Source organism: Oreochromis aureus, linkage group 23 (assembly GCF_013358895.1).
Source record: "Oreochromis aureus strain Israel breed Guangdong linkage group 23, ZZ_aureus, whole genome shotgun sequence".
NCBI classification, from domain to species: Eukaryota; Metazoa; Chordata; class Actinopteri; order Cichliformes; family Cichlidae; genus Oreochromis; species Oreochromis aureus.
Window position 1 is genome coordinate 46,219,257 of NC_052963.1, and position 23,610 is coordinate 46,242,866.

Sequence of the window (23,610 nt, forward strand, 5' to 3'; positions counted from 1 at the left end):
AGAGTGATCCCACCCCCCCAATTAGAGTCCGGGCCTGGGCAGAAGAAATTGAAGCCTGGGCCTGGACACGCGATGGTGAAGGAGAGACAGAGTGATCCCACCCCCCCAATTAGAGTCCAGGTCTGGGCAGAAGAAATGGAAGCCTGGGCCTGGACACGTGATGGTGAAGGAGAGACAGAATGATTCCACCCGATGGTGAAGGAGATACAGAGTGATCCCACCCCTCCAATTAGAGTCCGGGCCTGGGCAGAAGAAATTGAAGCCTGGGCCTGGACACGCTGATGGTGAAGGAGAAAGAGTGATCCCCCCCCAATTAGAGTCCGGGTCTGGGCAGAAAAAAAATTGAAGCCTGGGCCTGGACACGCGATGGTGAAGGAGAGACAGAGTGATCCCGCCCCCTAATTAGAGTCCGGGCCTGGGCAGAAGAAGTTGAAGCCTGGGCCTGGACACGCGCGATGGTGAAGGAGAGACAGAGTGATCCCACCCCCAATTAGAGTCCAGGCCTGGGCAGAAGAAATTGAAGCCTGGGCCTCGACACGCGATGGTGAAGGAGAGACAGAGTGATCCCCGCCCCCCTAATTAGAGTCCGGGCCTGGGCAGAAGAAGTTGAAGCCTGGGCCTGGACACGCGATGGTGAAGGAGAGACAGAGTGATCCCACCCCCAAGTAGAGTCCAGGCCTGGGCAGAAGAAATTGAAGCCTGGGCCTGGACACGCGATGGTGAAGGAGAGACAGAGTGATCCCACCCCCCCAATTAGAGTCCGGGCCTGGGCAGAAGAAATTGAAGCCTGGGCCTGGACACGCTGATGGTGAAGGAGAGAAAGAGTGATCCCGCCCCAATTAGAGTCCGGGTCTGGGCAGAAGAAATTGAAGCCTGGGCCTGGACACGCGCTGGTGGTGAAGGAGGGACAGAGTGATCCCACCCCCAATTAGAGTCCGGGCCTGGGCAGAAGAAATTGAAGCCTGGGCCTGGACACGCGATGGTGAAGGAGAGACAGAGTGATCCCACCCCCAATTAGAGTCCAGGTCTGGGCAGAAGAAATGGAAGCCTGGGCCTGGACACGTGATGGTGAAGGAGAGACAGAATGATTCCACCCGATGGTGAAGGAGAGAAAGAGTGATCCCGCCCCCAATTAGAGTCCGGGCCTGGGCAGAAGAAGTTGAAGCCTGGGCCTGGACACGCTGATGGTGAAGGAGAGAAAGAGTGATCCCACCACCCAATTAGAGTCCGGGTTTGGGCAGAAGAAATTGAAGCCTGGGCCTGGACACGCGATGGTGAAGGAGAGACAGAGTGATCCCGCCCCCCAATTAGAGTCCGGGCCTGGGCAGAAGAAATTGAAGCCTGGGCCTGGACACGCTGATGGTGAAGGAGAGACAGAGTGATCCCACCGGATGGTTAAGGAGAGACAGAGTGATCCCACCCCCAATTAGAGTCCGGGCCTGGGCAGAAGAAATTGAAGCCTGGGCCTGGACACGCTGATGGTGAAGGAGAGACAGAGTGATCCCGCCACAATTAGAGTCGGGCCTGGGCAGAAGAAATGGAAGCCTGGGCCTGGACACGCTGATGGTGAAGGAGAGACAGAGTGATCCCACCCGATGGTGGAGGAGATACAGAGTGATCCCACCCGATGGTGAAGGAGAGACAGAGTGATCCCACCCCCCCAGTTAGAGTCCGGGCCTGGGCAGAAGAAATTGAAGCCTGGGCCTGGACACGCGATGGTGAAGGAGAGACAGAGTGATCCCACCCGATGGTGAAGGAGATACAGAGTGATCCCATCCGATGGTGAAGGAGAGAAAGAGTGATCCCGCCCCCACCAGAGTCCAGGCCTGGGCAGAAGAAATTGAAGCCTGGGCCTGGACACGCGATGGTGAAGGAGAGAAAGAGTGATCCCGCCCCCAATTAGAGTCCGGGTCTGGGCAGAAGAAATTGAAGCCTGGGCCTGGACACGCTGATGGTGAAGGAGAGACAGAGTGATCCCGCCCCCTAATTAGAGTCCGGGCCTGGGCAGAAGAAGTTGAAGCCTGGACCTGGACACGCAATGGTGAAGGAGAAAGAGTGATCCCGCCCCCAATTAGAGTTCGGGTCTGGGCAGAAGAAGTTGAAGCCTGGGCCTGGACACGCGATGGTGAAGAGAGAGAGAGTGATCCCACCCCAATTATAGTCCGGGCCTGGGCAGAAGAAATTGAAGCCTGGGCCTGGACACGCGATGGTGAAGGAGGGACAGAGTGATTCCACCCCCAATTAGAGTCCGGACCTGGGCAGAAGAAATTGAAGCCTGGGCCTGGACACGCGATGGTGAAGGAGAGACAGAGTGATCCCACCCCCCCAATTAGAGTCCAGGTCTGGGCAGAAGAAATGGAAGCCTGGGCCTGGACACGTGATGGTGAAGGAGAGACAGAATGATCCCACCCGATGGTGAAGGAGATACAGAGTGATCCCACCCCCCCAATTAGAGTCCGGGCCTGGGCAGAAGTAATTGAAGCCTGGGCCTGGACACTCGATGGTGAAGGAGAGAAAGAGTGATCCCACCCCCCAATTAGAGTCCGGGTTTGGGCAGAAAAAATTGAAGCCTGGGCCTGGACACGCGATGGTGAACGGGAGACAGAGTGATCCCACGCGATGGTGAAGGAGAGACAGAGTGATCCCACCCGATGGTGAAGGAGATACAGAGTGATCCCACCCGATGGTGAAGGAGAGAAAGAGTGATCCCGCCCCCCAATTAGAGTCCGGGCCTGGGCAGAAGAAATTGAAGCCTGGGCCTGGTCACGCGATGTTGAAGGAGAGAGAGAGTGATCGCCGCCACAATTAGAGTCCGGGTTTGGGCAGAAGAAATTGAAGCCTGGGCCTGGACACGCGATGGTGAAGGAGAGAAAGAGTGATCCCACCCCCTAATTAGAGTCCGGGTTTGGGCAGAAGAAATTGAAGCCTGGGCCTGGACACGCGATGGTGAAGGAGAGAAAGAGTGATCCCGCCCCCAATTAGAGTCCGGGCCTGGGCAGAAGAAATTGAATCTTGGGCCTGGACACGCGATGTTGAAAGAGAGAGAGTGATCCCGCCACAATTGGGAGTCCAGGCCTGGGCAGAAGAAATTGAAGCCTGGGCCTGGACACGCTGATGGTGAACGAGAGACAGAGTGATCCCACCCGATGGTGAAGGAGAGAAAGAGTAATCCCGCCGCCCCAATTAGAGTCCAGGCCTGGGCAGAAGAAATTGAAGCCTGGGCCTGGACACTCGATGGTGAAGAGAGAGAGAGTGATCGCCGCCACAATTAGAGTCCGGGCCTGGGCAGAAGAAGTTGAAGACTGGGCCTGGACACGCTGATGGTGAAGGAGAGAAAGAGTGATCCCACCCCCAATTAGAGTCCGGGTTTGGGCAGAAAAATTGAAGCCTGGGCCTGGACACGCGATGGTGAACGGAAGACAGAGTGATCCCACGCGATGGTGAAGGAGAGACAGAGTGATCCCACCCGATGGTGAAGGAGATACAGAGTGATCCCACCCGATGGTGAAGGAGAGAAAGAGTGATCCCGCCCCCCAATTAGAGTCCGGGCCTGGGCAGAAGAAATTGAAGCCTGGGCCTGGTCACGCGATGTTGAAGGAGAGAGAGAGTGATCCCCGCCACAATTAGAGTCCAGGCCTGGGCAGAAGAAATTGAAGCCTCGGCCTGGACACGCGATGGTGAAGGAGAGAGAGAGTGATCGCCGCCACAATTAGAGTCCGGGTTTGGGCAGAAGAAATTGAAGCCTGGGCCTGGACACGCGATGGTGAAGGAGAGAAAGAGTGATCCCACCCCTAATTAGAGTCCGGGTTTGGGCAGAAGAAATTGAAGCCTGGGCCTGGACACGCGATGGTGAAGGAGAGAAAGAGTGATCCCGCCCCAATGGGAGTCCGGGCCTGGGCAGAAGAAATTGAATCTTGGGCCTGGACACGCGATGTTGAAAAGAGAGAGAGTGATCCCCGCCACAATTGGAGTCCAGGCCTGGGCAGAAGAAATTGAAGCCTGGGCCTGACACGCGATGGTGAACGAGAGACAGAGTGATCCCACCCGATGGTGAAGGAGAGACAGAGTGATCCCACCCGATGGTGAAGGAGAGAAAGAGTAATCCTGCCGCCTCAATTAGAGTCCAGGCCTGGGCAGAAGAAATTGAAGCCTGGGCCAGGACACACGCGATGGTGAAGGAGAGACAGAGTAATCCCGCCCCCAATTGGGAGTCCAGGCCTGGGCAGAAGAAATTGAAGCCTGGGCCTGGACACTCGATGGTGAAGGAGAGAGAGAGTGATCGCCGCCACAATTAGAGTCCGGGCCTGGGCAGAAGAAGTTGAAGACTGGGCCTGGACACGCGATGGTGAAGGAGAGAAAGAGTGATCCCACCCCCCAATTAGAGTCCGGGTTTGGGCAGAAAAAATTGAAGCCTGGGCCTGGACACGCGATGGTGAACGGGAGACAGAGTGATCCCACGCGATGGTGAAGGAGAGACAGAGTGATCCCACCCGATGGTGAAGGAGATACAGAGTGATCCCACCCGATGGTGAAGGAGAGAAAGAGTGATCCCGCCCCCCAATTAGAGTCCGGGCCTGGGCAGAAGAAATTGAAGCCTGGGCCTGGTCACGCGATGTTGAAGGAGAGAGAGAGTGATCCCCGCCACAATTAGAGTCCAGGCCTGGGCAGAAGAAATTGAAGCCTCGGCCTGGACACGCGATGGTGAAGGAGAGAGAGAGTGATCGCCGCCACAATTAGAGTCCGGGTTTGGGCAGAAGAAATTGAAGCCTGGGCCTGGACACGCAATGGTGAAGGAGAGAAAGAGTGATCCCACCCCCTAATTAGAGTCCGGGTTTGGGCAGAAGAAATTGAAGCCTGGGCCTGGACACGCGATGGTGAAGGAGAGAAAGAGTGATCCCGCCCCCCAATTAGAGTCCGGGCCTGGGCAGAAGAAATTGAATCTTGGGCCTGGACACGCGATGTTGAAAGAGAGAGAGTGATCCCGCCACAATTGGGAGTCCAGGCCTGGGCAGAAGAAATTGAAGCCTGGGCCTGGACACGCTGATGGTGAACGAGAGACAGAGTGATCCCACCCGATGGTGAAGGAGAGACAGAGTGATCCCACCCGATGGTGAAGGAGAGAAAGAGTAATCCTGCCGCCCCAATTAGAGTCCAGGCCTGGGCAGAAGAAATTGAAGCCTGGGCCAGGACACGCGATGGTGAAGGAGAGACAGAGTAATCCCGCCCCCCCAATTAGAGTCCAGGCCTGGGCAGAAGAAATTGAAGCCTGGGCCTGGACACGGGATGTTAAAAGAGAGAGAGAGTGATCCCCGCCACAATTAGAGTCCGGACCTGGGCAGAAGAAATTGAAGCCTGGGCCTGGACACGCAATGGTGAAGGAGAGAAAGAGTGATCCTGCCTCCCAATTAGAGTCCGGGCCTGGGCAGAAGAAGTTGAAACCTGGGCCTGAACACGCGATGGTGAAGGAGATACAGAGTGATCCCACCCGATGGTGAAGGAGAGACAGAGTGATCACACCCCCCAATTAGAGTCCAGGCCTGGGTAGAAGAAATTGAAGCCTGGGCCTGGACACGCGATGGTGAAGGAGAGAAAGAGTAATCCCGCCCCCAATTAGAGTCCAGGCCTGGGCAGAAGAAATTGAAGCCTGGGCCTGGACACGCGATGGTGAGGGAGAGACAGAGAAATCCCGCCCCCCCAATTAGAGTCCAGGCCTGGGCAGAAGAAATTGAAGCCTGGGCCTGGACACGCGATGGTGAAGGAGGGACAGAGTGATCCCACCCCCCAATTAGAGTCCGGGCTTGGGCAGAAGAAATTGAAGCCTGGGCCTGGACACGCGATGGTGAGGGAGAGAAAGAGTGATCCCACCCGCTGGTGAAGGAGAGACAGAGTGATCCCACCCGATGGTGAAGGAGAGACAGAGTGATCCCACCCCCCCAATTAGAGTCCGGGCCTGGGCAGAAGAAATTGAAGCCTGGGCCTGGACACGCGATGGTGAAGGAGAGAGAGAGTGATCGCCGCCACAATTAGAGTCCGGGCCTGGGCAGAAGAAATTGAAGCCTGGGCCTGTACACGCGATGGTGAAGGAGAGAGAGAGTGATCCCACCCGATGGCGAAGGAGATACAGAGTGATCCCAGCCCCCCAATTAGAGTCCGGGCCTGAGCAGAAGAAATTGAAGCCTGGGCCTGGACACGCGATGGTGAAGGAGAGAGAGAGTGATCGCCGCCACAATTAGAGTCCGGGCCTGGGCAGAAGAAATTGAAGCCTGGGCCTGGACACGCGATGGTGAAGGAGAGACAGAGTGATCCCACCCGATGGCGAAGGAGATACAGAGTGATCCCACCCCCCCCAATTAGAGTCCGGACCTGGGCAGAAGAAATTGAAGCCTGGGCCTGGACACGCGATGGTGAAGGAGAGACAGAGTGATCCCACCCCCCCAATTAGAGTCCAGGCCTGGGCAGAAGAAATTGAAGCCTGGGCCTCGACACGCGATGGTGAAGGAGAGACAGAGTGATCCCCGCCCCCTAATTAGAGTCCGGGCCTGGGCAGAAGAAGTTGAAGCCTGGGCCTGGACACGCGATGGTGAAGGAGAGACAGAGTGATCCCACCCCCAAGTAGAGTCCAGGCCTGGGCAGAAGAAATTGAAGCCTGGGCCTGGACACGCGATGGTGAAGGAGAGACAGAGTGATCCCACCCCCCCAATTAGAGTCCGGGCCTGGGCAGAAGAAATTGAAGCCTGGGCCTGGACACGCGATGGTGAAGGAGAGAAAGAGTGATCCCGCCCCCCAATTAGAGTCCGGGTCTGGGCAGAAGAAATTGAAGCCTGGGCCTGGACACGCGTTGGTGAAGGAGGGACAGAGTGATCCCACCCCCCCAATTAGAGTCCGGGCCTGGGCAGAAGAAATTGAAGCCTGGGCCTGGACACGCGATGGTGAAGGAGAGACAGAGTGATCCCACCCCCCCAATTAGAGTCCAGGTCTGGGCAGAAGAAATGGAAGCCTGGGCCTGGACACGTGATGGTGAAGGAGAGACAGAATGATTCCACCCGATGGTGAAGGAGAGAAAGAGTGATCCCGCCCCCCAATTAGAGTCCGGGCCTGGGCAGAAGAAGTTGAAGCCTGGGCCTGGACACGCGATGGTGAAGGAGAGAAAGAGTGATCCCACCACCCAATTAGAGTCCGGGTTTGGGCAGAAGAAATTGAAGCCTGGGCCTGGACACGCGATGGTGAAGGAGAAAAAGAGTGATCCCACCCGATGGTGAAGGAGAGAAAGAGTGATCCCGCCCCCCAATTAGAGTCCGGGCCTGGGCAGAAGAAATTGAAGCCTGGGCCTGGACACGCGATGGTGAAGGAGAGACAGAGTGATCCCACCGGATGGTTAAGGAGAGACAGAGTGATCCCACCCCCCCCAATTAGAGTCCGGGCCTGGGCAGAAGAAATTGAAGCCTGGGCCTGGACACGCGATGGTGAAGGAGAGACAGAGTGATCCCCGCCACAATTAGAGTCCGGGCCTGGGCAGAAGAAATGGAAGCCTGGGCCTGGACACGCGATGGTGAAGGAGAGACAGAGTGATCCCACCCGATGGTGGAGGAGATACAGAGTGATCCCACCCGATGGTGAAGGAGAGACAGAGTGATCCCACCCCCAGTTAGAGTCGGGCCTGGGCAGAAGAAATTGAAGCCTGGGCCTGGACACGCGATGGTGAAGGAGAGACAGAGTGATCCCACCCGATGGTGAAGGAGATACAGAGTGATCCCATCCGATGGTGAAGGAGAGAAAGAGTGATCCCGCCCCCCCAATTAGAGTCCAGGCCTGGGCAGAAGAAATTGAAGCCTGGGCCTGGACACGCGATGGTGAAGGAGAGAAAGAGTGATCCCGCCCCCCAATTAGAGTCCGGGTCTGGGCAGAAGAAATTGAAGCCTGGGCCTGGACACGCGATGGTGAAGGAGAGACAGAGTGATCCCCGCCCCCCTAATTAGAGTCCGGGCCTGGGCAGAAGAAGTTGAAGCCTGGACCTGGACACGCAATGGTGAAGGAGAGAAAGAGTGATCCCGCCCCCCAATTAGAGTTCGGGTCTGGGCAGAAGAAGTTGAAGCCTGGGCCTGGACACGCGATGGTGAAGGAGAGAGAGAGTGATCCCACCCCCCAATTATAGTCCGGGCCTGGGCAGAAGAAATTGAAGCCTGGGCCTGGACACGCGATGGTGAAGGAGGGACAGAGTGATTCCACCCCCCCAATTAGAGTCCGGACCTGGGCAGAAGAAATTGAAGCCTGGGCCTGGACACGCGATGGTGAAGGGAGACAGAGTGATCCCACCCCCAATTAGAGTCCAGGTCTGGGCAGAAGAAATGGAAGCCTGGGCCTGGACACGTGATGGTGAAGGAGAGACAGAATGATCCCACCCGATGGTGAAGGAGATACAGAGTGATCCCACCCCCCCAATTAGAGTCCGGGCCTGGGCAGAAGTAATTGAAGCCTGGGCCTGGACACTCGATGGTGAAGGAGAGAAAGAGTGATCCCACCCCCAATTAGAGTCCGGGTTTGGGCAGAAAAATTGAAGCCTGGGCCTGGACACGCGATGGTGAACGGGAGACAGAGTGATCCCACGCGATGGTGAAGGAGAGACAGAGTGATCCCACCCGATGGTGAAGGAGATACAGAGTGATCCCACCCGATGGTGAAGGAGAGAAAGAGTGATCCCGCCCCCAATTAGAGTCCGGGCCTGGGCAGAAGAAATTGAAGCCTGGGCCTGGTCACGCTGATGTTGAAGGAGAGAGAGTGATCGCCGCCACAATTAGAGTCCGGGTTTGGGCAGAAGAAATTGAAGCCTGGGCCTGGACACGCGATGGTGAAGGAGAGAAAGAGTGATCCCACCCCCTAATTAGAGTCCGGGTTTGGGCAGAAGAAATTGAAGCCTGGGCCTGGACACGCGATGGTGAAGGAGAGAAAGAGTGATCCCGCCCCCCAATTAGAGTCCGGGCCTGGGCAGAAGAAATTGAATCTTGGGCCTGGACACGCGATGTTGAAAGAGAGAGAGAGTGATCCCCGCCACAATTAGAGTCCAGGCCTGGGCAGAAGAAATTGAAGCCTGGGCCTGGACACGCGATGGTGAACGAGAGACAGAGTGATCCCACCCGATGGTGAAGGAGAGAAAGAGTAATCCCGCCGCCCCAATTAGAGTCCAGGCCTGGGCAGAAGAAATTGAAGCCTGGGCCTGGACACTCGATGGTGAAGGAGAGAGAGAGTGATCGCCGCCACAATTAGAGTCCGGGCCTGGGCAGAAGAAGTTGAAGACTGGGCCTGGACACGCGATGGTGAAGGAGAAAGAGTGATCCCACCCCAATTAGAGTCCGGGTTTGGGCAGAAAAAATTGAAGCCTGGGCCTGGACACGCGATGGTGAACGGAAGACAGAGTGATCCCACGCGATGGTGAAGGAGAGACAGAGTGATCCCACCCGATGGTGAAGGAGATACAGAGTGATCCCACCCGATGGTGAAGGAGAGAAAGAGTGATCCCGCCCCAATTAGAGTCCGGGCCTGGGCAGAAGAAATTGAAGCCTGGGCCTGGTCACGCGATGTTGAAGGAGAGAGAGTGATCCCGCCACAATTGGAGTCCAGGCCTGGGCAGAAGAAATTGAAGCCTCGGCCTGGACACGCTGATGGTGAAGGAGAGAGAGTGATCGCCGCCACAATTAGAGTCCGGGTTTGGGCAGAAGAAATTGAAGCCTGGGCCTGGACACGCGATGGTGAAGGAGAGAAAGAGTGATCCCACCCCTAATTAGAGTCCGGGTTTGGGCAGAAGAAATTGAAGCCTGGGCCTGGACACGCGATGGTGAAGGAGAGAAAGAGTGATCCCGCCCCCAATTAGAGTCCGGGCCTGGGCAGAAGAAATTGAATCTTGGGCCTGGACACGCGATGTTGAAAGAGAGAGAGAGTGATCCCCGCCACAATTAGAGTCCAGGCCTGGGCAGAAGAAATTGAAGCCTGGGCCTGGACACGCGATGGTGAACGAGAGACAGAGTGATCCCACCCGATGGTGAAGGAGAGACAGAGTGATCCCACCCGATGGTGAAGGAGAGAAAGAGTAATCCTGCCGCCCCAATTAGAGTCCAGGCCTGGGCAGAAGAAATTGAAGCCTGGGCCAGGACACGCGATGGTGAAGGAGAGACAGAGTAATCCCGCCCCCCCAATTAGAGTCCAGGCCTGGGCAGAAGAAATTGAAGCCTGGGCCTGGACACTCGATGGTGAAGGAGAGAGAGAGTGATCGCCGCCACAATTAGAGTCCGGGCCTGGGCAGAAGAAGTTGAAGACTGGGCCTGGACACGCGATGGTGAAGGAGAGAAAGAGTGATCCCACCCCCCAATTAGAGTCCGGGTTTGGGCAGAAAAAATTGAAGCCTGGGCCTGGACACGCGATGGTGAACGGGAGACAGAGTGATCCCACGCGATGGTGAAGGAGAGACAGAGTGATCCCACCCGATGGTGAAGGAGATACAGAGTGATCCCACCCGATGGTGAAGGAGAGAAAGAGTGATCCCGCCCCAATTAGAGTCCGGGCCTGGGCAGAAGAAATTGAAGCCTGGGCCTGGTCACGCGATGTTGAAGGAGAGAGAGTGATCCCGCCACAATTAGAGTCCAGGCCTGGGCAGAAGAAATTGAAGCCTCGGCCTGGACACGCGATGGTGAAGAGAGAGAGTGATCGCCGCCACAATTAGAGTCGGGTTTGGGCAGAAGAAATTGAAGCCTGGGCCTGGACACGCAATGGTGAAGGAGAAAGAGTGATCCCACCCCTAATTAGAGTCCGGGTTTGGGCAGAAGAAATTGAAGCCTGGGCCTGGACACGCGATGGTGAAGGAGAGAAAGAGTGATCCCGCCCCCCAATTAGAGTCCGGGCCTGGGCAGAAGAAATTGAATCTTGGGCCTGGACACGCGATGTTGAAAGAGAGAGAGAGTGATCCCCGCCACAATTAGAGTCCAGGCCTGGGCAGAAGAAATTGAAGCCTGGGCCTGGACACGCGATGGTGAACGAGAGACAGAGTGATCCCACCCGATGGTGAAGGAGAGACAGAGTGATCCCACCCGATGGTGAAGGAGAGAAAGAGTAATCCTGCCGCCCCAATTAGAGTCCAGGCCTGGGCAGAAGAAATTGAAGCCTGGGCCAGGACACGCGATGGTGAAGGAGAGACAGAGTAATCCCGCCCCCAATTAGAGTCCAGGCCTGGGCAGAAGAAATTGAAGCCTGGGCCTGGACACGGATGTTAAAAGAGAGAGAGAGTGATCCCGCCACAATTAGAGTCCGGACCTGGGCAGAAGAAATTGAAGCCTGGGCCTGGACACGCAATGGTGAAGGAGAGAAAGAGTGATCCTGCCTCCCATTAGAGTCCGGGCCTGGGCAGAAGAAGTTGAAACCTGGGCCTGAACACGCGATGGTGAAGGAGATACAGAGTGATCCCACCCGATGGTGAAGGAGAGACAGAGTGATCACACCCCAATTAGAGTCCAGGCCTGGGTAGAAGAAATTGAAGCCTGGGCCTGGACACGCGATGGTGAAGGAGAGAAAGAGTAATCCCGCCCCCAAATTAGAGTCCAGGCCTGGGCAGAAGAAATTGAAGCCTGGGCCTGGACACGCGATGGTGAGGGAGAGACAGAGAAATCCCGCCCCCAATTTAGAGTCCAGGCCTGGGCAGAAGAAATTGAAGCCTGGGCCTGGACACGCGATGGTGAAGGAGGGACAGAGTGATCCCACCCCAATTAGAGTCCGGGCTTGGGCAGAAGAAATTGAAGCCTGGGCCTGGACACGCTGATGGTGAGGGAGAGAAAGAGTGATCCCACCCGCTGGTGAAGGAGAGACAGAGTGATCCCACCCGATGGTGAAGGAGAGACAGAGTGATCCCACCCCCAATTAGAGTCCGGGCCTGGGCAGAAGAAATTGAAGCCTGGGCCTGGACACGCTGATGGTGAAGGAGAGAGAGTGATCGCCGCCACAATTAGAGTCCGGGCCTGGGCAGAAGAAATTGAAGCCTGGGCCTGTACACGCGATGGTGAAGGGAGAGAGAGTGATCCCACCCGATGGCGAAGGAGATACAGAGTGATCCCAGCCCCCAATTAGAGTCCGGGCCTGAGCAGAAGAAATTGAAGCCTGGGCCTGGACACGCGATGGTGAAGGAGAGAGAGAGTGATCGCCGCCACAATTAGAGTCCGGGCCTGGGCAGAAGAAATTGAAGCCTGGGCCTGGACACGCGATGGTGAAGGAGAGACAGAGTGATCCCACCCGATGGCGAAGGAGATACAGAGTGATCCCACCCCCAATTAGAGTCCGGACCTGGGCAGAAGAAATTGAAGCCTGGGCCTGGACGCGATGGTGAAGGAGAGACAGAGTGATCCCACCCCCAATTAGAGTCAAGGCCTGGGCAGAAGAAATGGAAGCCTGGGCCTGGACACGCGATGGTGAAGGAGATACAGAGTGATCCCACCCGATGGTGAAGGAGTGACAGAGTGATCCCACCCCCCCAATTAGAGTCCGGGCCTGGGCAGAAGAAAGTGAAGCCTGGGCCTTGACACGCCATGGTGAAGGAGAGACAGAGTGATCCCACCCCCCCAATTAGAGTCCGGGCCTGGGCAGAAGAAGTTAAAGCCTGGGCCTGGACACGCGATGGTGAAAGAGGGACAGAGTGATCCCACCCCCCAATTAGAGTCCGGGCTTGGGCAGAAGAAATTGAAGCCTGGGCCTGGACACGCGATGGTGAAGGAGAGAAAGAGAGATCCCACCCCTCAATTAGAGTCCGGGCTTGGGCAGAACAAATTGAAGCCTGGGCCTGGACACGCGATGTTGAAGGAGAGAGAGAGTGATCCCCGCCACAATTAGAGTCCGGGCCTGGACAGAAGAAATTGAAGCCTGGGCCTGGACACGCGATGGTGAAGGAGAGACAGAGTGATCCCACCCCCCCAATTAGAGTCCGGGCCTGGGCAGAAGAAATTGAAGCCTGGGCCTGGACACGCGATGGTGAAGGAGAGACAGAGTGATCCCACCCGATGGAGATGGAGAGACAGAGTGATCCCACCCGATGGTGAAGGAGAGACAGAGTGATCACACCCCCCCAATGAGAGTCCGGGCCTGGGCAGAAGAAATTGAAGCCTGGGCCTGGACACGCGATGGTGAAGGAGAGACAATGTGATCCCACTCCCCCAATTAGAGTCCGGGCCTGGGCAGAAGAAATTGAAGCCTGGGCCAGGACACGCGATGGTGAAGGAGAGAAAGAGTGATCCCGCCCCCCAATTAGAGTCCGGGCCTGGGCAGAAGAAATTGAAGCCTGGGCCTGGACACGCGATGGTGAAGGAGATACAGAGTGATCCCCGCCACAATTAGAGTCCAGGCCTGGGCAGAAGAAATTGAAGCCTGGGCCTGGACACGCGATGGTGAAGGAGAGACAGAGTGATCCCACCCAATGGTGAAGGAGATACAGAGTGATCCCACCCGATGGTGAAGGAGAGACAGAGTGATCCCACCCCCCCAATTAGAGTCAAGGCCTGGGCAGAAGAAATTGAAGCCTGGGCCTGGACACGCTGGTGGTGAAGGAGAGACAGAGTGATCCCACCCCCAATTAGAGTCCGGGCCTGGGCAGAAGAAATTGAAGCCTGGGCCTGGACACGCGATGGTGAAGGAGAGAAAGAGTGATCCCGCCCCCCAATTAGAGTCCGGGCCTGGGCAGAAGCAATTGAAGCCTGGGCCTGGACACGCGATGGTGAAGGAGAGAAAGAGTGATCCCACCCGATGGTGAAGGAGATACAGAGTGATCCCACCCCCCCAATTAGAGTCCGGGCCTGGGCAGAAGAAATTGCAGCCTGGGTTAGGGTTAGGGGGTTAGGGTTAGGGGTTGGAAACTGACTCCTACCCCTTCTTTCGAAGGCAGGAGGACGTGCACGGTCCATCCCCCAGGTGACCCGCTGCTGCTGGAAGTTGGACCGCCCAGGACGCCGCTGGCGCCTCCCACGACGGACCACCGTCCACCCATCCTGATCATCAAAAAAAGCCATCGAGCCCGATGGACTTTTTAATGTGTTGTTGTTTTGTTTATTTATGTAGTGTATTGCTTTTGTTGTTGTGGTGTCGCCTTTGTTATATATTAATAATGTCGCCTTTGGTATATAAGTAATCAAAAATTAAAAGTGATAATGAATAAAATAAAATAAAATGAAATAAAAGTTTTGTTGTGTTTGTGTTTTTAATTAGTTTTGTATTTATGAATTAAAAATAAAATGAATTAAATGAAATTAAATGAAATCAAATTTCAATTTGTGCCGCCGCGACGTTTCGGCCCTGAAAAGGGCCTTCTTCAGGCTGTGGCACAAAAAACAAGCAAAACAAACTTGTGTGTGTTTGTCTAGTCTCTGCGATGTTGCTCCTTCTGTGTCTCAAGGCGAAATGCCCTCTCTCTGTGTGTCAGCTCCTTTTATGCCCTCTGTTCCAGTTAGATTTTTCGATTCGTCTTTTTTTATCTGAATTTCCTTCCTATGTAAATAGCCCTTTCCCAATGATTTTAAAAATTGCTTTCTTCATGAATTATAATATTTCACACTATGTACTCAATTACTGTAGGCCCAAATTATTTTTATATGTAATATTTAAGGTCCAATTTAATATGAAATTTTTAATATTAATTTTTAATCCCAATGTTTATGTTAAATGTTATTACACTTTAAATTTTAACTTATAAATTTTCAGACCCCCAAATCATGTATGCCCCTTGTGTTTATACTACAAATATGAAATTTTTAATCCCATAATACCGTAAATTATTAAAATTAATTTATGAATTCAATCAATACCCCCATGAATTTTATGATATCCTCCCCAATGTTATCAACCTTATTAAGTATTCCAATTGATGACCCCTTGTAAATATTGGACCCCTCCCTCTCCCTATCCTCCCAATAAGGGTTAGGATGGGGGGGTGGGGTAAAATGGGGTAGGGGGGAGAAGGTTAGGGTTAGGGCCGGGGGTGGGGGTGTGGTTAGGGTTAGGGCCAGATGTAAGGGTGGGGTTGTGGTTAGGGCCAGTCGTCATGGTAGGGCTGTCATAAAGATATATGGTTGGGGCTCAGATCGGGGATGGGGTTCCACGCAAGGTGGAATGGTTAAGGTTAGGGCCTAAGTTCAGGTCAGGGGCCGGTAAGACAGGAAGTCCCGCCCGATCACGCCAAACCCGGCCATCCCAATCCACTAATCATCGTCCCCCCATCAATCTAGTCCGTCCATATCCAATTCACCGAAATCTAATGTTTAACCCATCTGGTTCTTTAGTATCCAACCAATAAATCCATCTTCTCTCAACCTTCTTTCTCTCCCAATCCGTCCATAGGGCATTCCTTTCCAAACCAGCAACTCTCAGAGACTTATAGCTATGATTAATAAAGTGTTCCACTAATGGAGTTTGCCTTTCTTTATGATTTTTAATATTATAACGATGTTGTGTCATCCTCAATGAAATCGAATTCTTAGTCTCTCCTACATATTGTATACCACATTTCACACAAAAGATCAAATATACGCAATTTGTGGATTGTGGCGTGAATTTCTGCCGTACAGGAAAAATTGTCTTCTTGACCCTGTTTTTGACAAAGGTCAAGGAACAGAAAGTGCCGAACAACACTGTTGGCTTCAAAAATTGCTGACTCGTCAGCCTTGCTCTGACCAAGTAGTCTTTTAAGTTTTTATTTCTCCTGTACGCCGAAATCACTGTCCTATTTGGCAAAACTCCAGTGTTTATCATTAAAGAATCGAAGTTTTCTTTCAGCTTCTTATGCATTTGAACATTAAATAACGAATAAGTGGTTATAAGTGGGATACGGTCCCCTTCCAATGCTTCTTTCTGGTCCAAAAAGGATCTCAAGCACTGTCTTAAAAATTGACGAGAGTATCCTCTCTTTCTCAAAGCGACAAACAATTCCTTGACTGCTTCCTTGAAGTCGTCCTGTCTCGTGCAAATCCTATGAAATCGAAGTAATTGAGCCTTTACGATACCTCTATACGTATGACGGGGGTGGAAACTAGTTTTGTACAATAGTGCATGTGTGTCAGTCTTTTTAAAGAATACTTTTATATCTAACTTATTATGTACTTCGAAATTTGGTCCTTTATACACCGTAGTGTCCAAAAAATCAATTTTTTTATCATCCAATTCATACTTACATTGTATCGACCAATCATGTGCATTTAAAGTCCTAATAAATTCTTCAAAATCAGGTTTTGAATATGGCCACACCCCCCATATGTCATCGAGGTACCGTAAATAATGGAGAGGCTTCTTCGGGCACTTCTCCAAGGCCTCCGCCTCCCACTTAGCCATAAAAATATTCGCATAAGCGGGCGCAAACCGTTTCCCCATTGCCGTCCCTTTAATCTGCAGATAAAAGTCTCCATCAAACTCAAAATCATTACGTCTAAGATTAATCTCCAGAAGTTCTAAGATCTCTTTATCCGGTCTCTTGGCATCCGGATACTTCTGAAATATCTCTCTTACCGCCTGCAATCCCGCTGCAATGTCTATGTTAGTGTATAGACTATCAATATCAATACTAAAAAGAAAAGAGTCAGCTGGGATTGTCAGGGATCTAACCAAATCAATGAAATAATAACTATCCTTAACATAGGACGGATGCCTAATAGAAAGCGGATTCAAATAAAAATCAATAAACTCCGCGGTCTGGTAGGTCTCGCTACCGCAGTCAGAGACAATGGGTCTGCCTGGCGGGATTTCATGGGGAACTGTCCACTTTTCAGGTTCTTTGTGGATTTTAGGCAAAATGTAGAACCTTCTGGGCCTTGGTTGCCCCTCTCCTTTGAGGTATGAACTCTGTTTTTTATTTATTACCCTTTTATTATAAAGGTCATCTAAAATCCTACTCACCACAGGAACCGTCTGTAAATAAATTGGCTCTTTTAACTTTTTATAATAAATACTATCTGACAACTGTCTTTTAACCTCTGTCACATACTGCTCTCTAGACAATATCACCACTGCGCTCCCCTTATCAGCTGGCTTAATGACAATAGTCCTGTTGCCCATCAACTCTCTCAAGGCTTTCACCTCTGCCACTGATAAGTTCGGAGCTTTTTTAACAACTTTGAACCCGGAATCTAACATGTTTTTATCCTTATCAACTAATAAACCAATCTCAGGTGGCAGCTTGTCTAGTGGCGGTTCCCAAGTAGATGTACCCACAAATGGTGGAATCGCTCTGTTCTGTGAGTCTTTGAAGTAGGCCGCCAATTTGATACGCCTATGGTAGTTCTGAACATCCAATTGAAGTGTTGTCTTCTGATTTTTGTGAAGTCCAATCATTGGCACGAAAGACAGGCCTCTGTTTAACAAAGCAGACTGTGCCCTCGTAAGGGTGAAGTTTTTGGCCAGATTGACCACATTTTGTGACACAAGGGGCTGGAGCCCCTTCTGCCCCCCCTGAGCCAGGCTTAAGGGGACCTCAAGTTTAAAAACGAGACCCAGTGTCTAAACATGGCTCTCGCTGTAGTCCTGGTCCAATGGATGTCATCCCTCTCTGTCCCGAAATCGTTCTCTGACAACTTGGGGATGAAAGGCAAATTCCTAGAAATGTAGGCGTTCATGGTCGTGAGTGTCTGGATTTCCTCCCTGCTCAAGCCTGAGGAAAAATTAATGAGAGGAATCCAGATTTCCGAGAAAGGGAACCGGTTCTTCGCTGCTCTGACGGCCCCTAACATCTGCTTGATCGCTGTTTCTTTTGCACCTTGATTCTTGTTATTCAACCCGAACGCCAAGACCACCTTCTCTACATTGGAATGAATGGTGGCCTTTCTAACCAGTGCTTGAGCATGTCGGAAGTTGGCCCCGGGAAAGCTGTCTATCTGCAGGTCCGGCAACACATGTGCGGGAAACCTTGCAAGATTCGAGTCCCCCAGGAAAACCCACTTTTTCCGAATGCTCAGCCCCCAATCAATCATCTTTCTCTCCGTGTGAATATGCCGTTTAACAGAATAGTATTGCTTTGGGGTTGAAGTCAGGTTCCGCTGCTCAGATGAACTATCCATGCCCAGGCTCCTCCCTGCATCATCCCGTGCATTAGCAGGAGACCCTGGATCCTCCCTTGACCTCTGTGAGGTAGGTACTAAGATGGGTGTTCTGTCCTGTCTAACCTCATCCTCTCTCTCTTCCAGCAGGGAATCACGTGGACTCTCCCCTACGACCAGAGCTGGCTGTGAACCCTGACCACCCTCGTGTGAAGAATCAAGCTCCTCTAACTCCAACAGAAAATTGGACTCAGGAATCACACAACCCTGTCTTGCACCCCTGGTACGAGGCGGTCTCTGCTGCAAAGGAGAAGCCGGCCGGGCTTCCTCCTGTACCTGAGCTTCCTGCTGGATTGCCTGACTCGGAGCTGGTGTCCAGTAGGATCTCTCTTCTGTCATTGTCCCCATATCCTGCCGCAATTCTGCAGGCCTGAGGACTTGGACCGAAACCCGCTGCTTCAGGGGTTGAGGGTCTGTCTGTTGAGCCATCTCAACTGTCCCTGGAGGAGCCCGTGCTTCCTCATGCACAGAACCCCTCTCCACGTCCTCTGTTGCCTCCCTGCCAGCCGGCTGAGGCACCCTTTCCGTAGCTGTGGCCGCGCATGCCGTCACCAGGGCCTCTGCGTGGTCCAGCACTTCTTGTGTGATGTGGGGTAGGTCTCTACGAGCTCTCCTCACGGCCATCTGGAAACATTCTTTCCAGTCCAGACTCATCTCCTCGGCCAACTCTCCCCTCATCACATCAATCTGCTTGGAGTAGTGCTCCTCCAAAATCATGAGGGTAGTGTACCCCCAATTCTTAGCATTGCCCAGGATCAAGTCCAGCGTTTCAGGTGTTGGCAAGGCTGGCTTGATCATGGAGGCCAAGTTCTCCACCATACGGACAATCATCCGCGGTTCCTCTCTCCCGTCCTTGGGAGTCACATTCTGAAGGTGATGCACCAATCTGATCACCGTGTGCAGCTTGCGAACCAATTGCAGCTTTTCCTGGTCCATTGGTTCCTGTTGCTGCTGCCATCTTGGCTGCGGTCTCCACTGGCGTCCCCAGTTTAATCTGGGTCTCCGGTAGTAGGAAGCAGTCACTCTCGGTTCATCTTGAGGTCGTCCTCGGCGAACCACATCAGCATAGGATCGGGCTGGAGGACCAGAGCCACGGAATCGAGAACCCGAGGGAGGCACAGGCCGATTAGGGATTGGAAACTGACTCCTCCCCCCTCTTTCGAAGGCAGGAGGACGTGCACGGTCCATCCCCCAGGTGACCCGCTGCTGCTGGAAGTTGGACCGCCCAGGACGCCGCTGGCGCCTCCCACGACGGACCACCGTCCACCCATCCTGATCATCAAAAAAAGCCATCGAGCCCGATGGACTTTTTAATGTGTTGTTGTTTTGTTTATTTATGTAGTGTATTGCTTTTGTTGTTGTGGTGTCGCCTTTGTTATATATTAATAATGTCGCCTTTGGTATATAAGTAATCAAAAATTAAAAGTGATAATGAATAAAATAAAATAAAATGAAATAAAAGTTTTGTTGTGTTTGTGTTTTTAATTAGTTTTGTATTTATGAATTAAAAATAAAATGAATTAAATGAAATTAAATGAAATCAAATTTCAATTTGTGCCGCCGCGACGTTTCGGCCCTGAAAAGGGCCTTCTTCAGGCTGTGGCACAAAAAACACTAGTCTAGTCTCTGCGATGTTGCTCCTTCTGTGTCTCAAGGCGAAATGCCCTCTCTCTGTGTGTCAGCTCCTTTTATGCCCTCTGTTCCAGTTAGATTTTTCGTTCGTCTTTTTTATCTGAATTTCCTTCCTATGTAAATAGCCCTTTCCCAATGATTTTAAAAATTGCTTTCTTCATGAATTATAATATTTCACACTATGTACTCAATTACTGTAGGCCCAAATTATTTTTATATGTAATATTTAAGGTCCAATTTAATATGAAATTTTTAATATTAATTTTTAATCCCAATGTTTATGTTAAATGTTATTACACTTTAAATTTTAACTTATAAATTTTCAGACCCCCAAATCATGTATGCCCCTTGTGTTTATACTACAAATATGAAATTTTTAATCCCATAATACCGTAAATTATTAAAATTAATTTATGAATTCAATCAATACCCCCATGAATTTTATGATATCCTCCCCAATGTTATCAACCTTATTAAGTATTCCAATTGATGACCCCTTGTAAATATTGGACCCCTCCCTCTCCCTATCCTCCCAATAAGGGTTAGGATGGGGGGGTGGGATATGGAAAAGGACTGGGGCCCCAGCAAAGCTGGAAACCCACAAGTGCACGGTCCTTCGTGGAATGGGGGATGGTGCCCCCACCAACACAATTGTTCCAAAAATTGCCCAACACGGGGGTTAAGTAGGCCATGAATTTTAAATTGAGCTCATCGCGACGTTTCGGCGCTTTGTACGCCTTCCTCAGGCTGGAGCTCAAATGAATTTTTAATTTTTAAATGTCCCTCTCTGGGTTTTATCTTGTTTGTTATCTCTCTGTTTGTAATAAAGTTTTTATCCCTTGTCTTTGTGTCCCGTGTGGTCTTTTATCCCCTTGTAGGCAGGCTTTTTAAGTGGCATTTATTTATTTATTTATATCCTTTGTGGATTTTTAATTCTTTCTGAGTGCCGATGAATTTGGGGGTTAAGTATGTTTAGGGTTAGAGAGAAGGGGAGTGGTTATGTTTAGGGCAAGACCCTGGGCCAGGTTCCTCTCCTTCTGCCTACCCAACAAAAATTATTTTATTAAATTTAAAATGTACCCAATTGGGGTTTACTGTGTGGCCAACAGGCATCGCGGGGCCCCTTCGCTGAGGGGTTCAGCCCCAAGCAGGAAGGACCACCTCCTCACACACAGGCATCACGGATCTCTTCCGGGGACCAATTTCCAATCTTAGGTCTCGCCAATAGGCATCACGGGTCCCGTTCCAAGACCAATTTCCCATCCTAGGTCTCACCCATGTGTGGATTGGGGAACTCCCTAATCAGGAGACCGACCCCTGAGCGACCAGGGTCCGACTTCCGGTACGTGGTCTCACCTGGTGGTGAGACCACGTCTCACCTGAAGTGGTCTGGCACTTCCTGGGTCTCTGCAATGCTGCTGGACAGGAAGCTGGTCTCCAGAGACTTCAGGACCTGCAGGCCGAAGTCGCCGACCTCCTCGTAGAGCGGCTCAGGCAGGTCAGGAGACTCTGAGCGCTCCTCGAACGAGTCCTGCTGGACCTTCATGGGCTGGAGACACACACGAGACACACCAGAACACAGAGAGATGGGATCGGTCCCAAGGTTAAACCCCGCCCCCCCAGCGTTTACTACAGGCTCACGAGTGAGACGAGAGGAAGTACAGAGTACTTACAAAGTACATGGAGAGAGTTCTCCGGTCGTGTAGTTTCCTCTGCAGGGGAAGACAAAGTACAGATGACGAGTTTGTGCATTTGACCTGTGACAGTTTACTGAGCATGTTTGAGAAAAAGCTGAGAGAGTTGGACTCTAACCAGCGTCTGATTGGCTGACAGCATGCTGCTGTTGCTCTCGTCTCCTCTGATGGAGACGAGCGGCATCGTTCCGAACTTCTGCTTGGAGATGTCAGAGGAGGAGTGGCGGCGCAGCGCCGGAGGACCTGGGTCATCGTTCTGCAACAGAAGCACATTCATGATGGCCAGCACAGGAGCGACGGCTGATCCCAGACCAGCGTGCAGGTAAACGTACCTGAGCTCTGAGAAGGCTCGTGATCCAATCCCACAGCTCGGCCTCGCTGCTGCAGCACAGGTACCTGGTGGAGGGGAGGGGCAGATACTTTTGATGTCATGCAAGACTGAAACGCTCAGAGCTTTTATTTGAATGCACGACGTCAAACATCAGCTGCTGCAGGTGAGTGTGACACTGAGGAGGACAGGTGAGCCCTGATACTTACAGCTGGTGTTTGTCTGACATCACTGTGAAGCCCCACCTGCACAGGAAACACAAGCCATCAGATAATGGCCATCAGATAATGGCCATCAGCCTTTGACGCTCACTGCTCAGTTCAGACCGCAGGAGTGTGTGTGTGTGTGTGTGTGTGTGTGTGTGAGTGTGTATGTGAGTGTTCTTGTCTAGCTATCTTTGTGAGGACTTAAATCTGCATTCTACTATACTTGTGAGAACTGACAGTCACTTGTGAGGACACACACACCAGTCCTCACAAGTTTGAACAATTAGGTTATGGTTAGGTTTAGGGTAAGGGTTAGGCATTCATTTTTAATGGTTAGGGTAACGGGCTAGGGAAACTATTATGTCGATGAAGATCTTCACTAAGAAAGCTGAACGGGCTTGTGTGTGTGTGTGTATGTGTGTGAACAGGTTCTTACTATACTGGTGGGGACCAACAGCCCAGGGTTGAAGGCATTTTTTCACACTCAAAATGTGGTTTTGGTGTGAGGGTTACGTTTGAGTTAGTTTTAGGTGTAGGGTCAGTGTTAGTCATTCATTTTTGATGGTTAGGGTAAGCAGCTTGGGAAAGCATTATATCAATGGGATGTCCCCACGAGGATAGCAAACCAGACGTGTGTGTGTGTGTGTTACCTGGTTGGAGCCTTCAGCTTCTTGCGGATGCCGATGTAGATCTTTAAGGATTTCAGAGCCCACTCCTTCTCAGGTTTGATGCTCTGCAGACACAGATGGAGAGACTTTTGTTTTTTACTGTTCTTTTACTGAGATTTGCTGGTTTTCTGTTCTTATTTTGGTTTTTAATGTTTTCCCAGGTATTACTCGTCTTCTTGTTCTCCAGTATGCGCCTTTCTCTCCTTTTTGTACACATTCCTCCTGTTTGTTAGTTATTCAGCCACAGTTGGTGTGGAGCGCCCACAGTTTCGTTGTCCATGTACAATGACATCTAATATATTCTATTCTTTTTTAACTGTTTGTTTTACTGCTGTCTACTGTTCCCGACTACCTTCTTGTCTTTGAGCAGCAGCAGTTTGTGGTCTCGAATCTGGAACGTTCTCTCCTGGAACCTGGTCCCCTGAAGGAGCTTCGGAGGCTCCTCGCGACACCTCAGCAGACCCACCTTCATGATCTCGCTCTTATAGGCTGACAGGCACACACAGGTGGACACGTTAGCCATTAATACAACATCAGAGGCTTATTATCGCACAGCTCAATTCAATTCAATTCAATTTTATTTATATAGCGCCAAATCACAACAAAAGTCGCCTCAAGGCGCTTCATAGGTACAGAGAAAAACCCAACAATCATATGACCCCCTATCAGCAAGCACTTTGGCGACAGTGGGAAGGAAAACTCCCTTTAACAGGAAGAAACCTCCGGTAGAACCAGGCTCAGGGAGGGCGGGGCCATCTGCTGTGATTGGTTGGGGTGAGAGAAGGAAGACAGGATAAAGACATGCTGTGGAAGAGAGACAGAGATTAATAACAGATATGATTCGATGCAGAGAGGTCTATTAACACATAGTGAGTGAGAAAGGTGACTGGAAAGGAAAAACTCAATGCATCATGGGAATCCCCGGCAGCCTACGTCTATTGCAGCATAACTAAGGGAGGATTCAGAGTCACCTGGTCCAGCCCT

At 51.8% G+C, this 23,610-nt stretch overlaps 1 protein-coding gene across 6 annotated transcripts in view; it reads right to left on the bottom strand.

The window, feature by feature from the left end:
• The window catches only part of LOC116335503 (arf-GAP with Rho-GAP domain, ANK repeat and PH domain-containing protein 3-like), a 66,039-nt gene that overhangs the window by 15,661 nt on the left and 26,768 nt on the right, over positions 1–23,610 (bottom strand). For all 6 annotated transcript variants that reach the window (XR_005610397.1, XR_005610398.1, XR_005610399.1 and 3 more), the window contains exons 3-9: positions 22,979–23,115; positions 22,609–22,691; positions 21,962–21,997; positions 21,757–21,820; positions 21,543–21,680; positions 21,404–21,442; positions 21,110–21,279 (exon numbers count right to left, since the gene is read on the bottom strand). Coding sequence is in view for 3 of the 6 variants with exons in the window: in XM_039607391.1 (XP_039463325.1) it covers positions 21,110–21,279; positions 21,404–21,442; positions 21,543–21,680; positions 21,757–21,820; positions 21,962–21,997; positions 22,609–22,691; positions 22,979–23,115 (667 nt within the window). In the remaining 3 variants the exon portion in view is untranslated. The remainder of the gene's footprint in view (positions 1–21,109; positions 21,280–21,403; positions 21,443–21,542; positions 21,681–21,756; positions 21,821–21,961; positions 21,998–22,608; positions 22,692–22,978; positions 23,116–23,610) is intronic.